The following is an 18,103-nucleotide window of genomic DNA, read 5'->3' as shown; positions in this document are numbered from 1 at the left end:
GTGTTCAGGATTGTTTAATGGTGGATAAATTACAGGTTTGTGTCATACTGCTATATTTAATATGTACACCTAGTTACTGTTAGACAAATACTTATTTTCAATTGTCTGTAACAGCCAATGTGTGAACAAAAAAAGTTATGATGCAAGACAAACAGAACAATATACCATGGCAGTATTTTATTTTTAAAAACAAACCTAAAATAAGTCAACCGTAACACTTGGACAACCTTTACAAAATAGTGTGGTGCACACTAGTCATCATTTGTCTCGTTGAATAAAACCAATGTTCCAGGATTTTCCTCCCAGAATACACTACAATGACAAGAGAGACTGCACAATGTGACAAACGGGTGAATACAAAAGTGTGACTTTGTGTCAGACTAAACCATGACATTTAAACAAACATAAAACCTCACTATCCCTTCTTGACAATATTGTAGCACATTCTCACATGATCATGCATTAAGGTGAAGGCACAGTTTTGAAAAAATACAAAGTTTTAATCGTGTGGTTGCAGCATCTTACAACATTTTAAATCATAAATACATACTGGTAGGACAAATAAAAGTGGGCCTCCTATTGCAGTGCTGAGACACCTAAATCAAAGAGGGCTGGTTTGTTTTTAGACCCTAAAAAAGAAAAATCTGTATTTACAATCGTTACATGTAGGCAGTTTGAAATAACTTTCAAGTCTTAAAAAAATCATCTCAAAGAATGTCATTCACCAGCATTATAGGTTATGTACAATTATATTAGTCTATTAAAACTGTTTCTTTACTCCCAATTCATCCAGAAACGTTGTAACAAGAATCAACGCACAGTTTCCTGAGTACAGTGCGGGGTTTCAACACTGCTTTGCTCAAGGCCACATTTCCTCATTTTTATGAAAGAGGGGAAGAGGCACTGACATAACAGCTCACAAATCGTCCTGGTGTTTGTGTCGCAGATTCTGAAGGGGGGGGATTTCCATTAGACCAGCAGCACTGCCTCTTGAGTTGAAGTGGAAATGCAGGTGAGATTGTAGTGAGTTAAAAACACATCTCTTCTTAAAAAAAAAAAGAACTGTCTGGACCAAAGAAAAGTAAATGGAAGATGAATATGAAGTGTGGAAAAAAAGCCCGGTTGACAACGGAATAAATCTAGCCGGATTTTTGTGCTTCTGCTAAATCAAGTCTACAGCCAACTGCCTGGTGTTAGGTGCCGAAGGCAGAGACCAATGCGATGACTAGGATGAGGATGAGGATAGCCAAACAGATCGCTATCCAGAGCTTTTTCTGCATGGGGAGAGAGAAATAGATTAATTAGGTGCAACAAAGGGACACTTCTCCCCAAAATCAAAAATACATAATTTTTCTACTACCTGTAGTGATATTTATTATTGTTCAGTGTTGGAGATATCAGCCCTAGAGGTGTCTGCCCTCTTTAAAATATATTGGATATAATAGCACTTGGCCTGTGGTCAAAGCCCCCAAAAATATATAGAAATTCAAGCAGCATTGTCTCTTTTCAGAAATCATGACTGTTGCACAACATAATTTAAATATTTTAGAAATGTTATAGATTCTTATATTTACAATTACACCCATGAGCAGTTTCATGTAGGAACTTTTTTTTCTTCTACCAAACTACACCTGTCAACAAGTGCACACGAGTCTGCTTCCTTGTGCACGGTGATACGGTTGGCGGGTGTAGTGCGGAAAATAGTTCCTACAGGAAACTGCTTTAGTGACCCGGTCATGATTTCTGGAAAATGTCAAGAGAAGGCAGACATCTCTATGGCCAGTCTGCCAGCATTGGCCAAAAGATGTATAAATAGCACTACAGCTAGGATAAAATATATATATTTTGATTTAGGAACTGTCCTTTTAAAGGCGCATTGTAACAGGACGTTAGGGCAGGACATAACACACAAAGGGATTATTGCTTACTTTTAAAGTGTCCATATCATGTGTCTTAAAGATGTATACTGTACCTTGCGTGATTTCTGCTGATATGTGACTGCTTTCTCAGTGTTTTCCTTGGCTCTCACCACGTAGTCCGTCGACTGTTTAATGTTGTGCTCAACCCGGTTCACCATCTCCCCCTGCAGAAGGGAAGACATCATTAATTCTCTTTGTCACCCAGATCAAAAGCTGGATTTTGACGTTGTGCGCGCTGCTCTACCTGAGCCTCCACCTCCATGGCCAGATACTGGAACATGTCGTGCAGCTCTCTGATGCTCTGCTCCAGCTTCAGGATCTCGTCGTGCCGGGTCTCGATCTCATTCAGAGCCTGTCTCGTGGCTTTAGCATCGCTCATGATCTAAAGATTTGTATTAGTTATTAAGAATAGCTGCAGCAAGTCATGAGGTTTCAGGGTTTTCAGCATTCTTTACACTACGATCTAGCGGAACTGATCACTAATGGCTTCACTAGGATGTCTTTCTTTGCTTACCAGATCTGCTGTCCAGTTTGAGCGATTAGAGACAACAGAGCACATCTGTCATCATTTCATACATGACACTTAAAGTCACGTCTACTCCCTGTGAATGTGTTTTGCTTCAGCAGAGGGGTTGTGGTTTCCAACATCAGGTATTTGACACTTCTTTCATCTTGCCACATACTCACATTTTGAGTGAAAACATCCGTGTGCCCACTCTCGAGCATCGCGTCCAGCTCTTCATCTGTCACGTCCTTCCCAGCTGAAAGGTAAAAGCACATCAGGATGTTGTGGTTGGGTGAGGAGAGAAAATGAAAATACAAAAACTCTCACATGAGTTTTGTTTTTTATAAAGGAAACCACCTGGCAGTCTTATGTAGAGCTTGTAAAGAATGTTTTTTTCTCAGTTGTTGCTACTACTATGTAGGGATGCAATTAAGAGTCAAGTATTTTCGTTGGTGATTATTTTGTCTAATATAATAAAAGCATAAAATGGCCCCTTTAAAAATATCCAACAGGAACACGGTGACTTTGTCTGACTAACAGTAAGAAGAAACAAATATTCAATTTACCGTAATGACAAAAAGCTAATATTTGGTATATCTGCTTGGAAAATGACTAAAACGATTAACCAATGATCCAAATATTTGCAGATTTATTTTCTTTCAAACAACTTATCAAATAAACCTGTCATCTAAATAGAGGTCGCTTTATACAAAAATTATGAATGATAAAATAGCTGCGACAATATTAAATACGTCTTCAAAAAGAGCAGTCATAATATAAACAACATTATAGTGATATCAATAATTGATTGCATTGTTATACCGTGCTTATGAATGATGATATGGCGGTTTAAAAGCAGAAAGTGACAGAGAGAGGAGATGACACATGGTCATGGGACAGAGAAGCAGGAAGTGGTCACAGCAGTGAGGTCCACCACACACACCCTGTGCTGTACTCACTGATTTTCAGCTGCCGGTGTATCCTCTCCACGTTGCGGTCCCTGTACTGCGCCTGGATGGTGTTACAGCGACCCATCTCCTCCACAAACTCCCTGGACAGGACTCCGTGCTGCAGAGGAGGAAACACTTTGGTCACTTTAACGCTCATTATTGATAGATCTTATACACATTTGTGGGAATTTTAAATGATATCCAACCTGGGTCCGTTGCATCCGGGAGTTTATGGGTACATATTTTCCATCCTCCTCTCCTTTCTTCGGTTCAATACCTGTAGAGATATTTCATAAGTATCATTAATGTACACAAAACTAAAGAGTGTTCTAGAGAGGCACCAATCACTGCATTTCCATTTTAATTTAAAACTGCAACTACTTTGCACACTTGCATAATGTATAAATTATCAACTGTTTTTATTTTTTTTGTAGAAGTTTGGTCTTTTAGTGTGTATTCTAACTTACTCTGTATATGTTATGTTGTGTATTCCACTGATATGTATATATTTACGGTTTGTTTATTTATCTTTTAAACTCTAAATTCCTTAACATGCTGCAGTAACAAAAAAAATGTCCTTACTTCATATCAGTCAGCTATTAGGATTTCACAGCCACACACACACAAAGTGGTAACAACTGGGCTTATTTTCCACTAGCTTTAGCAACTTTTAAGACCATCTTGGCAGCTTAATTCCTAAAAAGCAACTTAAAGAACATCAGAAAAAAACAAGAAATATGTTATACAATCATTAAATTCCCCTAGCCTATCAGAGCACTTGCGGTGACTCGACTCTTCATCAAACAGGTCATAATCTCACAAAATGAACATAAGTGTATTGACTTGTTATCCGCCAATACTCACTCTTCAGTTTTCTCTGAATCTGACCCGCCAACGTTTTGATCTCCTCTCGAAGAGTCTGCAGCTCTCTCTTCTTACCTGAGGAAAACATCAACAGATAATGTGAACCCTCTGAGTGGTGACACTTAAGACGAGAGATTCAGAAAAATATGTGGATTTAAGAATACCTTTATCTGTCAAAAAGATATTGTTCACCCAACAGTAAAAGATTTTCAAAAATGTGGTGACTTTATGTTTTGCCTTTACAGAAATAGTCAGTACCCAAATCTGTACAGACTGATGGCATGGACAAACACACTTACTGTCGTCCGGCAGCGGCTCGCCCAGCACAGCTTTCTGTTTGTTCTCCAGCTTAGACACCATCTGTTTGAGGCTGTTCAGCCCTTCGTGAATTTCTTGAACCTGAGATTAGGAAACAAGGCAGAAGCACTGTTAACATGTGCATTTAGTTGTAGGGGAAACAGATCCACATGAAGTTTAATTGATCGATTCATTGGTGAATTCATTTGTCAAGCAAATATGCCAGAAATGCTGTGGTTCCATTCTTTGAAAAGAAAGGATATTGCTGCTTTTCCTTTCTAATTGATTATTTTTATATAGTGGACCGCTGGGGGGATAAAAAAAGCATGATGTTTTTGTTCAGGGTATATGCAGGAATCCTGAAGTCAAATGTAATACCTTACAAGACCTTTTTCAAGACCCTTTCCATACATTTCAAGACCTCATCACCACTTTGAGTTTTAGCCGGTTACATTGGTGACACACTTTAATATATACAGTATTGATTGTCCTTCCTCCTTATCTTCCAAGCTATGTGACCATTTATTCAACCTACAGTGGACATTCCTCAGTTAAACAATGTAAACAATCATTAATCTTTTAATGTTTAAACCTTTTTTTTTTTACAACTATTATTTCAGGCATAGACTGAAAGACAAGAACAATGAATCCTAGGAAAACTCCTTGGGACCTTTTACCTTGCAAATATTTATCTTTTTATTTTACAACATTTTCTAAACTAAATTATATTATTATTTAATAGATCAAATAATAAATAATTATTTGTAGGTCTAGGTACAGTACCAGTGTCTTATCTTGTTTTCTTTCAATGTATTATATATTTTGAGAAACAATAAACGATTTCTGATTTTTATTTGGAAAAATATATTTTTGTTTAAGTTGCTTATTTTTTTATTACAAATGATATCTAGCAACTTCTATGTCATTTGGTTTATATCTGTGACAGTTCATCAATACAACTTTAGAATGATTTTATATAAATGTACATATCATATTCTTTGGGTCAATTAAAATGTAAACAAAGACACATTTAAACATCTGTGTAAGTGTATAATTGAAGACTTATAGAACTAGAACTTGAGGCAACAATGAAAGAGAAGAACATGATCTTATCTGATCTGTCTGCTCTTCTCGGATTAATATCAATATGTAGACAAACTTTACCTTTTTAAAGAATGCATCGTTCTCCTTCTCCTCTTTGGCTGAAGAGGTTCCAGGTTTGATCACAAGAGCTTTTGCCTCCTCGTCCTCATCTGAAGCCTCTGCCTTCTATAAGTCAGATAACAGACAAATGAATTAACACAATGAAAATGAAGATATTTCCATTTTAAAGCATAAAAACAAACGTCAGCACCCCCCGCTGCCATGCCCTTTCCCGGCCTGGCATACCCTTTAAGAAGACAGGGCTGGAGCGGAAGTTGGGAGTAAATTGTCTCGAAAGTTAACATTCACACACGTAAAACGCTCCACATTGTTATTTTAATCATGTTTGGTGTTGTATCCTCTCATTACAAGCTGTGCAGGTTGAACAGTGAAGTGAGCACCTATTAACAAACTGTTTTCACTTTGCTAAATTAGCAGGCTAGCGTGTGAATGCTAAAGTTAGCCGTGTACTCACATTTCCTAACTCTTTAGTCCGGTCCCGCATTTTTTCAGAGAGTCAGATGTCAGAAAAGCTGCGACTCCACGCGGAAGTATGGTAGGTTGTTCCCAAGCAGAGAAAGAAACTCTAACCGAAACTGGAAACTTTGATCTAGTGTCATTCACCAAGAAAACTACAGTAGCAACCCTTCTTCTTCTGGTGCTAGTCAAAACATCATACGAGGACTCATTGACGCCCTCTGTGAGAGCAGATTGCAACAGCACTGAGTCATGATTTGCATTTGAATTATTACAATTATTATGTTTTTTTCTTGTTTTTGTCACAACCAATCGAATAGAGAGACCCCACAAATATAAACCAATTACAGAACTAAAACATCACATTTTTTAATGCATTTTTTGTATACAAAAAATGCATTAAAAAATGTGTAAAAGGAACTGCAAGAGGGTTTCCATGTCTTTGTATATTTCCAAAATAGGTACATTAAGGAATAATGTAATTTACTGCTAACAAAATAAAAAAGTATTAACTTATCTCTTATCTAAACATTTTTGACTATTTAATTTTTATTTAATTTTACGTTATAAAAACTACTCATTGCCTACTAATGTGACTAATGCCTAATGTGACTTAAGTTTTTCATTGCCATATCAACACTGTAGCTAATGTGCACATGACAATAAAGCCTTCAATCTTCAATCTTGAAATCACCACACCCTTCCATGCCTGACAAAGTCTTTTTAGAAAAACAACACTGTGGGATCATTTATGTTTGGATGATGTAGTGAATAAAACAAATGAACATAGATACTTCTGTGCGGGTAGATTTAAACATAGTCATTTCCTGCATCATCACTGCTGCTCCTGGAGATCAGTCATATGAAACCACTCAGTTGCTGCCATTTCTCTGACAGCCACAAGATGGTGCTGTTTGCCTGCAGAAACTGTATAACTGCACCAACCATCACATCCAACAAGCTGTTTCCACCACAGAAAGAGTTAACTATACTTTAAAAAATCTGTCATCAAAACTGAACTTAAATTCAAATAAACACCTTCATGACTAAAACAGCCATTATGGAGAATTAACAATGTCTTTATGAATATTCACGCCTACTGACAATTCCTTTTCGCGAGCTATAAATAGTCCTATTGGAGACTGATAAGGCTAATTATGTGGTATTTAAAATACAGCCTTCAGATAATAAACCTGCAAAAATAAACAGTTCAGATGACTATTGTATACCTAAAATGTCCTTCATTCTTCATTACAGCAAGAACTCGTATCAATTTAAAGTGATGTGGCTTTAAAAAAGGAAATTATTTAATGGGTTTCAAAGGATTTATTAACAAGCTGATTCGGAGGCACCAATTATGGGATTTTTCAATATCTTGTGCAAAGCTTACAGGGCTCTATGATTGTCCTTGACCCTTTACTGATGACCTATATTCAATGTGACAATTAGAAAATCTATTACTTTAATCCTTACTTCCTGTATTTAATTACTCTGCTGGCCTGGTTTAACATCCCATTGTCAAATTGTGACCTGTCCCCTCGTCACGAACAGCCTCAGTGTGGACATTGATAGCATTTCAATTAAAGCTTGATTATTCCTTTTCTTATTATTTGACGTATTTTTTTTTTAATGCTTTATATTTTTGTGTTTCATAATGGCTGTCTTTGCGTTTATTGAAACACTTTTAGGCAAATGGCTTTATTTTAGGAAACAGGAAAGGATTTCTGATATCACCTTAATCATTTATAATAATAATATAATAAAAACACACAACAATTGGAAATGCATTGATTTGTAATGTCAAAAGTGATGCTGTATTTCGGAAATATTCATTTAAAAAAAAAAAAAAGTTATATTTTATAAGAATGTCACTAAAATCAGTGTAAATGGCAGAAATAGCAATATTTTTTTAAATGCATGTACATTCTGAATGAATACACAGAGTCTAGAGTATTGCGCACTTAGATATTGCAGTTAGTTTAGCACAGTTTATATACAAACACAGTATGGGGTGATAACTGCTAAATTAATAAAGATATAGCTGGGAAAAAATATTTGAAAAAAAAACTGTGAAATAAAAGATGAAATCATCCTTTGTGGCTTTGAATGGAGCTCTAACTCAACTACACTTCCCATAGTGCACCGGTGGTGATCGTCGTGTCGCCAGCGAGCTGTCAGTGTTGGGGGAGAGAGGAATTGGTCCAGCATCTCTGGAGCGGCGGAGAGGAGCGGAGAACAGAGACACATCAGCTAAAATGACGAGATTTTAGCTCAATGTTCCCCACACTGGATGTTCAAAGCGTGGATGTTTAAAAACTGACCCTTCCCGTCTGCCGTAGATCAGCGCGGAGATCTGACTTCATTCTATCAATGAGAGATATGTGGAGTGGCTCTACCGCCCGGTGTTAACACAGAAAAACACAAGATGAAGAAGCAGTTCAACCGAATGAGACAGCTCGCCAACCAAACAGTGGGCAGGTAAGAGCAGAATCTGAGAAAACGCGTTTATGTGCACGACATCTTGCTTTGTAATTTGCCCTGACACAAAACAGCAAAAGCAGGTATTCATCGGCTGTGTTCGGCTGCCAGCTTGACGTTCACTCGATGGGATTGTGCTGCTCAGCTGGTTTGATTTGCACAAAGCATTAACTGTCAGTGGAGGTCACAGTTGCAGTGTTGTGTGATTGATTGATCCCAGCAGGGGAGGAGCGTATCCGCACACATGATGAGGGAGCGGACATGGTACCCAGGGAGCAGGGCTGCTGCTGCCCACTGACCGGTAAAAGCATCGCACAGGGCGGCCACCGGGCACCCTGCAGCGGCGAGTCAGGGCACCCTCTTACACTAACATGTCTGCAGTGACATCATGTCATTTGTTCCCATTATTTTAACAAATAGCCGTTTTGCCTTTATTTGTTGTAAGTGTTAGAGAGGTTAGAGAGGTTAGAGAGGATGATCGTGGCATCCCATTAATTTGGATGTTCACGTTCAAAAAAGAACATTGAGTAAAGATGAGCACTGAACATGATACGTATCTTTAGATGTCATCTGCAAAAGTATGATATATCTGGCTTAATGGAAACATATAAATGTTAAGAGACCCAATGATTGAGCCGTGGGGAACTCCATGAAATAGTAATAATTCCAATAAAATCTGGTCACTCTGCACACACTGTATGATTGCAGATAGTGAGAATTCAGAACGTTTTTCGGATCTGTCGTCAAAGTGTCCTCATTTTTTCTTTTGTTTTTAATGTTTAAGTTAATCTCAACCCAGCGGTGAGTCACGGTTTTTGTAACTTTAAACCAAAAATATTTGTGTTAAGGTGTAGGACAACCTTTTACCCCACCAATGCAATGCAAGTTTTACCATGATGGTTGAAAGCATTGTAGTGATCCAATACATTCCATATGTTAAATACCCACTGATTTATGCTGTTTGGTGTCAAGCTCCAGAAAAGCCTTTTTTAATCATTGAAATTAAATTCCTATTTAGCGCTTTGCATACTGTGCCATTTAAACATAGTAACATGTCAGGGTTGATGAATGTAGATGTGTTTAATCCTTGTAAATCCTCAGAGCATGAAGCTGCATCAGAAATATGCAAACGTTTGTGCTTGGGTTTTTGTGATTTATTCATTTTCACTGTGCCTGTTTCCCCCTGCTAAGCTTGATGCTGCAAATAGACCTTTGTTTGTTGATCCTAGTTACGACCTGAGGCTTGGTAAATAGTCCCAAAACACATGACCCATTTTGGGTATATCTTTACTATGAAACTACCCACAAGTGAATAGCAGTTTTCTGTCAGGGACTCACTGGGGTTTTGCTTTTTTGAGCCTGTATGTCAGGTGTATCCAGGGAGAAATTGAAGAGGTGTAGCTGCAGCCTGGATCTCAATAGGTATTGTTTTGTCTTCTATTTGTCAACCACACCCTATAGCTTGTAACTGAAGCCAATGTCATGATATGTCAACACTGTGCCTTTGGCAATTTGGATCGAGTGTTGTTTAATTGTTGCGCAACCTTAAAACAGAATCATTGTTGAAGCTCAATCAAGGTCTACCTTAAGTACACGTCAAATCTGAAAACAGGTTGATTTGTAGCCTGTCAGTTCCTTGAAACTTGCCCCAGGTTCATTCTAAAGCAAGTGCACGATAACCTGTTTGTTTTGCTTAGCTAACGGCAGTAACTGACGACGCTGGCACACCGAAAGGATTTTGTGTCAAGCTATGTTGTACTCGCTCACCCAGACTGCAGGCAGAGGTGCTGATACTAATCAATGAAAAGGGTATTACTGCAGCTAATGCCCAACAGAGTGGACTTGGCAGATGTTTCAGAAATCCCTGGAGGAAATGTACCCATTGCTAAAAGAGATTCTGGAAGGAAGCTTTTCTTGAGCTGGAAGGGACAAAACCCCTCAAATTATTTAGGCAAACATAAAAACATGAGTGAGTGTGTGCAAGGCCAGGTGGTTGTTTATTTCCCCTCCTCTGTGAGAGAGCCGGAGCACCAGAGCCCAGTGAGGTGGAACATCCTGGTAATGAGTTCTAACCTGTATCATAAGAAGCAGAACAGCAGGGGCAATTAGTCATATTTAGAGGGCAGAGACTCCAACATGACGCCTCGCTGCTAGCCACACAGGTAATTGGTGACTTGTAGCAAAAGGAAATGAAATCCAAAGTTTGGAAATATTTGATGTGCTTTATCTATTTTATGTGCCTTTCTTCAGCATTAGAGAGACATTTGGAGCTTGTAATGTGCCCATCTGCCTTCAAAGTGTTACTCTGTGCCGGAAACACGCACATGAGCATCCTGAAACGAATGAAGCATCTCCCTTCAAGAGGACATTGCTGCATCGCTCCAGTTGAAGATATAGGTCAGGAGAGGTTCAGACAAAGTTAAATTCATCTCTAAAACAGTCGCCATTAATCCTGCGTAAAACTGTGTGACTGAATGAGAATGTGCAACTCTGAGAGCACTGCGAGGTTACGGCAGGAAGGGGACAGACCTAATCTTCTCTTGGCTCTGTCCCTTCTACAGCAGAGTATTTTCAAATCATCTTCTCATTCACATTTATTTTTGTGTCGGCGATAAACGAAAGAGGCTGGTTATTTGACTTGTGGACAGGAACGTCCTTTTAATAAAAACATGGAAAGAAGAAAATAGATTTTTTTCCAGGCTCTGCAAAAGAAGCTGATGAATGTCAATGTGAGATAAAACAGAAAGCAGAGAGAAATCTATTAACGAGATGTTGGGAAATGGATTTCTAATCAACAGGCTGGGAAATTGTTTCTTTTGTCAGTTTGGAGGCTGAGAGCGACAAGACCCGAGAACATATTTTTTATATTTGGTCCTTAAGCCATTACCAACTGTCAGTCTGTAAGCTCTCATGATTGAAGACAGTAAATTGCATGGCTGAAAAAAAGGCATACCCTTAATGGCTTCATTCTTTTTTGGTTATTCCCTTCATGCATTACTGTGTCCCTTTTCATATTCTGGGCTGCTGTGTGATTGATGCATGGACCTGTAACTGATGATTCTTGTTGTTTGTGTGGGGTTGACGCTGGACTTTGTTGCTCTGTTGGTCTCCCTTCAATAAAACCAGAAGAATAACTTGTGAAACCACGGTCAGGCTTTATTGGATATTGTGACAGCAGCGGGGGGAAGGCGGGATGTGTTGCCCTGCAGTGCCCACACCTCCGCTCTTGCCTGTTACAAAGTTATATCTGTTGTACTGCTCGGAGCACAAAGCTGAGCAATTGGATGCTGTGATTCATGGAGGAAGTAACAAAGTAAAGGTATTAAGATCCCCGTTTCAAATGATATGATGCCCCGAGGTGAACACATCTGTTGATTGATCGAAACAAGTATGTTAATCCAAGTGGACACATTCTAGACCTGTAGATTGAGCCTCACATACTTGTGTGTTGCGTTCATGTCGAGTCAGTAAGTGCTGGTCACAGGGGAAACAATGCACACAGTGAAACTTCAGCTCAGTATTCACATGAATTCCATCAATTTGAAAGATATTGCATATCCCCATGTTCGTCCAATCCCAACGTGGAATGCAGATGCAGCATGTACAGTATTATTTTTATAGAGGCAGAAGGATTCAAGGATTCAAAGCTTGTGTGATGTCTTGACAGGTTATGCATAATAGCTAGAGTTGATGGAAAAATCTCAAATTCACGGCCCCACAAACATTGAAACAAACATTACAATAAACTTAAAGGGGCCCGATTATGCTCTTTGGGGTTTTCCCGTTCCTGTAGTGTGTTATTTAGTTTTTGGCCGTGTATGTGTTCGGCAAAGGCTAAAATCCCGATGTTCCCTCCAGAGGGAGTTTCTCTCCTCTCCCCCCCTGCTTGAAATGCCTTAATTGGACTCCTCTGTTTACTTCCGTAACATAATGACATCACTATGTAACTCGCTGTTCTATTGGCTAGCACTTCAACACATTGTATGTGATAGGCTAAGGGTCGGGACATCTCTAAGCAGTTGACCAATCACAACACAGCCAGTCGGCTAACCAATCAGAGCAGACTGGGCTCTGGTTTCAGACAGAGGGTGAAAAGAGGTGCTGCAGCACAGGCAGTATGAGAAAAATAAAGAGATTTTTGAACATTAAAGCATGGAGACATGTCCCAGTAGAGACACTACATACTGATACTGTGTGAACCTGGAAATGAGCATAATATGTCAGTAGAAAGAGATTTGGGGTTAAGTAGAAGGATGGCTTGGATTCAGCCTTGGGGTCCTCCCTGACCTCCTGCTCCCTACTTCTCATTTATTCACTCTGTTGTCCTGACCCTGTTGACATCCCATCAATTATCAGCTTCAATGATTTATTCTTGCAGAGAGATTTAGTGTAGGAGCTCCTCTATTGTCTATATACAGTACACATCGGATTAGTACAAATGGCTCCATCACGGCAAGCATAAATAATGCACAAATGTTACTTTCCTCGACCGGCGGACCATTCAGCCGGAAGATAATGAACCCATTTGTCAAACATGGTGCTGTATGTGTGTGCTAATTCCAGCAACAACCTCAGGATTTGATAATAGATTGCCCTTTATTCAGAACATAATTAGTATTCATAGCGAGGCGACTATACACTCTGAATACAGTGAGGATAATGCAGTCCGGAGTGGAAAATGAAATTGTTGAGGTTAGTGTTAATGGCTGCCACAAGCTGCACAGGGTGAATGTGTGAAGAAGAAGAGGCTGGACTATGACCTGACACGGATGTTTACAGAGTGAGGTGTTGCACCTCTCCGGGCTCATCTGAGGTGATGATTCACAGCGTGTGGGAGGTGTTTTATTATGAGCATCATTACAGGCATTAGTTTTGAGTAAAGACATACACTCACACAGTAGTATTTGTGTGTGTGTGTGTGTGTGTGTGTGTGTGTGTGTGTGTGTGTGTGTGTGTGTGTGTGTGTGTGTGTGTGTGTGTGTGTGTGTGTGTGTGTGCTCACCTACCTGTCCAACTCATCCTCATTAATCATGATGAGAGTCCGTTAATGAGGAATTCCTGCTAGCAGTTGGAAAATGACCCTGTGTGCCAGCTTCACTGTAATTATTCGTCTATTGAAGAAGCCAGCACACAATTAGAGTAATAGTTTGTTAGCAGGGTTGCTGAAGAATGTTTTTGGGTTGTGAGTCCGTCCTATTCGCCTGAACATGGTATCACAGAAAGAAGACATTTTAAATTAGCCTCAGACATGGATTCGTTAACGACCAGATTCGATTTTGGGGTCAAAAGTGATGGTCACTTCACATCCGTTCCTTACTTGTGAACGGGGGATATCTAAAGAAAATAAAATTAGGAAATTCGTCTTATTTTGCATAAACATCCACTTTGTGTTGGTGATGAACTGATTAGATGTTCGAGGTCAACGGTCTAGGTCACGCAGACCTGACAAAATACATTTTTGACAATAACTCAAGAATTCATGACAATTACACATATATATTCAATAGAATACAATTATTAAATAAAACAAAATAGTACAGACATATATTGAACCAACATACAACCGCAAAATGGTATATGTAGTTGAAATACTCATTGTGATCGTAACTTGCAATAAACACGTGAAAGACTGCAATATTGCACTCAGGGAATTCTTGAGTTAGTTGGAAATATATAATTAAAAAACAACACTTCACTATCATACATTTTTATTGGTTGTTGAGGTCAATGTTTAATTTCAACTAAAAGCTGCAGAGACAGAACTAAATACTCTGTTTTATGTGTATTCATTTTCTGTTAATTGCGATATTCAGCAATATATAGCAAAACAGCATTTCTCATATCATGCATTCCTATATTTCTTAGGAATAATATGTAGTTTGTTGTGTTTGACAATTTCTACCAATTAGCATTTTTTAGATTTCTACCTCTACAACTATGATTGTTTTCTCCCTGCTTACCTTCCTCTCTCATTCTTCACACTGTCTCTCTCATCCGTTACAGTCTCTCTATCCTCCAGTGTAAAGTAAACTTTGCTTTGTGAAAGCGCGGCACGTTCTCAAATGTTTCTCTGAAAGTTCCACCCTTACGCTAATTAGCATAAAAGGGGAGGTAATGCGATGGCACTTCTTGACAGAAATAGCATCTTTTAAAAGTGGCTGAGCTGTATGAATATATATTCACCTTGTGCTACACAGACACTCACAAAACTGGAGTTTATAAATAATCCTGCAAATCAGCAGCATTGGATTTTGGGTTAGGAGAGGAATAAAAAAAGCATCCCTGGCATGTTTCCTGGTCTTGTCTGTCAGTGTTCTCCTGGCACGTCAGGGTTTCTGGGTGAAACTGAGGGAGTCTCTGAGGGAGAAGTCGCAACCAGTGGAGCGTTATTGGGCTCACTGGAGTGTGATGATGGAGACGCTGTTTCGGGTTGTTGCTGAGCCAACCGAGGAGCCAGCAGACAGACGAACAACCCCGCCCCGCCCCCCCCCCCAACCACCCACCCACACTATGCTGCTGCGGCTGTGTGGCATTTAGAAAATAGTTTTGCTTGAGCTACAAAGTTTGGAAATCAATCAGCAGGATGTTGCTAAACTAAAATAATTCAAACTGATGACTACCCACTGGTTTCGGATTCCAGCTGTTAATTTTGCCAACGATTTCAGTGCTCGTGAGAAACTGCCCTTCTTAACTCTTTGGCTTTGACCTACAGAGGCAGAGCAGATTTAAAAATCAGGATCAAGCCTCTTAGTGGATTTGCTGTGGGCTCACAATTTGGTCCAGTGGTCAGTTAATATGTTAAAGAGGCACGAAAAAGATTCCCCTTTCTCACTAAACCATATGTTGTTGAAAAAAAGAATGTCAGGAGATAAATAAGCAGTCGCTGTGGAGTGATTCAGAGCATGGAAGGCAAACAGCACACAGGGCAGACCAAAGTCATAAGATAAGAATTATATAGACCTTTATTGATCCCCGTAGGGAAATTCAGGTGTTAAAGCAGCAAAAGAATAAGAGTGAAACACAGGACAGTCAAATGAAGTATGAATAACTGAATAGAAATAACACAATAATAAAAGGTAACTCAATGCTCAACTCAGTATACATATATATAGATATAAGTGAATGTAGTTCAATATATAAACATGTATACCACAACATTGAAATTGCCATTGAAGAGGCCCTTTTATGCTTTTGGTGGTTTTCCCTTTCCTGTAGTGTTATACAGGTTTGTGTGCATGCAAATGGTCTGCAAAGGCTACAATCCCAAAGTTCCCTACAGAGAGAGTTCCCCCCACCACCCCCCGACACACTCCGCCCCCTGCCTGAAACGCCTCCATTGAACACCTTTGTTTACTTCCATAACATAGTGACATCACTATGTACCACTTGTGCTTCTATTGGCTATTGCTCCAACACATTGTTCGCTTTGGCTATGGGGGCAGGACATCTCTTGACCAATCATAATGGAGCTGGGCAGCTAACCAATCAGAGTAGACTGGGCTCTGGTTTCAGACAGAGGGGGAAAAGAGGTGCCGCAGCACAGGCAGTATGAGAAAATGAGTTTCATATCATAGTAAGTTAATATCTTTGGACTATTTGTCGTACAAAACAAGACATGTCAAGACTTCACATCAGGTCAACATGCACAAAGAATCCAGCAGAATAGAAAACAAGTTCCCCACAAGTTCTGTGTGTGAGTGACCACATGGCACCCTATGAAACACCCATGTTGCCACAGCAACTAGGGTCCCTCAGTTCTGTTGTAGCTGACGTTCACCCGACCACCACACTCCACCTTTTTCCTGTGTGTCGAACACACCCACACACAGCTGAGCTGGAAACATTAGCTCAGCTGTGACACTTTCAAAACAGCCTCTGAGGACGATTAAAACAATAAACCAACATCAGCTGAAACCAGAGTGCTTTACTGCCTGTGCAGGGCAGGAAATGACATCACCAGCACAGGGGTAACACTCCCAGAGCTCATGCAGTGTTTTCACTGTTGTAATGGACACTAATTGGAAGCCTGTTATGGAAATTCCACTCAAGTGACCGCATGCTGATGCTGCATGCTGATGTCTCTTATTCAGAGCTGTCAGGCCGAGTGTAGCTGAGAACACACAGTGCGTCAACATCCTCTCATTCCCTGATACAGACGAGAGTACTCATGTTCATGAGAGACGATATGAGGCGACCAAAAGTAAACATTATTCAACCCTGATGGTGTGCCGCTCGAGGAGATGATGTTGATCTTTGAGACAGAAGATTGTGAGGCAATGATACTGGGAAAGAGAGTTGTCTAGCTAGCATAGGGCTGAACAATTATTCAACATTTGATAAATATTGGCCTATTGCAATTTCAGCTGCAATACTTACATGCACAATGTTTGTAAATAGCCTTTTAAGAAATGACGTTGACTACACATGATATTCAGATCAGATCATCTTCTAAGATAACATCTTGGTTACAGATCCTCACAGAAAATGACACGGTTTTCAATGAAAATCTGAATAATGATGTAAAAAATGTCTTTTTCCTCTAATTTGGCAAATCACATCCCAATTGAGTTTCATTCAAACAAATTGCACTCACATATTGTTCCTCACCATTTAATGGCAGTGGCTGTAACACACTCCTTATGAAAGCAATGGAGGCACTTTAATAGACCTAAATTGTGGCCTGATTGCAGCAATTTGCATCAATGGCCGTACTCCTCTGAATCATAACTCAAATCTGAACACGCAGACATATTTTGATATCCCCCTTTTCATATTAATGTATCACCAATGTAAAAACGTGTGAACGTAATTCCACTTATAGGTCAGAAACAAAGATGTCAAAATAATACAGTGATAGTTGTCTGCACATCCATGGGTACTTTGCTGAAATTAACTGTAAATAGTGAATTTGGCGTACTTTTCATGCCAAATTCCCTAAAAGTAAACAAATACAGGCTCGAGTTGTAGCACACCCAGCTGTCTTGATTTATCTCACAGTGTCAGACTTTGTCAGATGTGGGCAGAATCTCCCACTCAGCTGTGCTCACAACAAACAACAAACCTCCACGCAGACCGTCTGAAATGACCAGCTTGGCTGATAGAGAAGCCTTTCTCATTATTTACTTCTTATCCCTCAGAAAGAGCCGGACACACTCTTCTCTTGTTACTCCCCTCCGCCTCAGCATTTCCGTCTTCAAAGAGCTTCCTTGCAGTGATGCAGCAAGCATTGTTTCAATTTTCTTGGTTTATTATCTCAATCAAATGGAGAACATTCCATAGATAATTGACAGGATATCACTGCAAGTATTACACAAATTATAACATCTTATTTTAAGAAGCTAGACTGATTTCTAGTGTAACTTTATTTGGGAATGTATTTTTAGATTTTTTGTTTTATTATTTTATTTTACATGTGCTTCAGTGTGAGTTATAAAGGAACAATTAAGAGTATTTACCTACCTACATTTCCA

The 18,103-nt window shown here is 39.4% G+C and overlaps 2 protein-coding genes across 2 annotated transcripts in view; one reads left to right on the top strand and one right to left on the bottom strand.

The window, feature by feature from the left end:
• Positions 1-157: 157 nt before the first annotated feature.
• Positions 158-6,357, bottom strand: stx4 (syntaxin 4). The gene is made up of 10 exons (XM_010769960.1): positions 6,154-6,357; positions 5,700-5,804; positions 4,538-4,637; positions 4,239-4,313; positions 3,581-3,651; positions 3,384-3,492; positions 2,607-2,680; positions 2,164-2,301; positions 1,973-2,083; positions 158-1,274 (listed from the first exon to the last, which is right to left on the bottom strand). The coding sequence occupies exons 1-10, from the start codon at positions 6,181-6,183 to the stop codon at positions 1,194-1,196; spliced, it is 894 nt and encodes a 297-aa protein (XP_010768262.1). The 5' UTR covers positions 6,184-6,357; the 3' UTR covers positions 158-1,193.
• Positions 6,358-8,323: 1,966 nt separating this feature from the next.
• LOC104944428 (rho GTPase-activating protein 44-like) overlaps positions 8,324-18,103 on the top strand; it is a 76,524-nt gene continuing 66,744 nt past the window's right edge. The window contains exon 1 of the mRNA XM_010769955.1: positions 8,324-8,633. Coding sequence (XP_010768257.1) covers positions 8,581-8,633 — 53 coding nt within the window. The 5' untranslated portion in view covers positions 8,324-8,580. The remainder of the gene's footprint in view (positions 8,634-18,103) is intronic.

The sequence above is a fragment of the Notothenia coriiceps genome, unplaced genomic scaffold (assembly GCF_000735185.1).
Source record: "Notothenia coriiceps isolate Sejong01 unplaced genomic scaffold, NC01 NC01_scaffold00008051, whole genome shotgun sequence".
NCBI classification, from domain to species: domain Eukaryota; kingdom Metazoa; phylum Chordata; class Actinopteri; order Perciformes; family Nototheniidae; genus Notothenia; species Notothenia coriiceps.
This window is presented reverse-complemented; position numbering and strand designations above follow the sequence as displayed.

Excerpts from the sequence above, each read along its gene's own strand:
- stx4 (XM_010769960.1), bottom strand. The coding sequence starts at position 6,183 with ATGCGGGACCGGACTAAAGAGTTAGGAAAT. Across the intron at positions 5,805-6,153 it reads GGACTAAAGAGTTAGGAAAT|AAGGCAGAGGCTTCAGATGA; the intron begins GTGAGTACACGG and ends TCTGACTTATAG. Across the intron at positions 4,638-5,699 it reads ACGATGCATTCTTTAAAAAG|GTTCAAGAAATTCACGAAGG; the intron begins GTAAAGTTTGTC and ends TCCTAATCTCAG.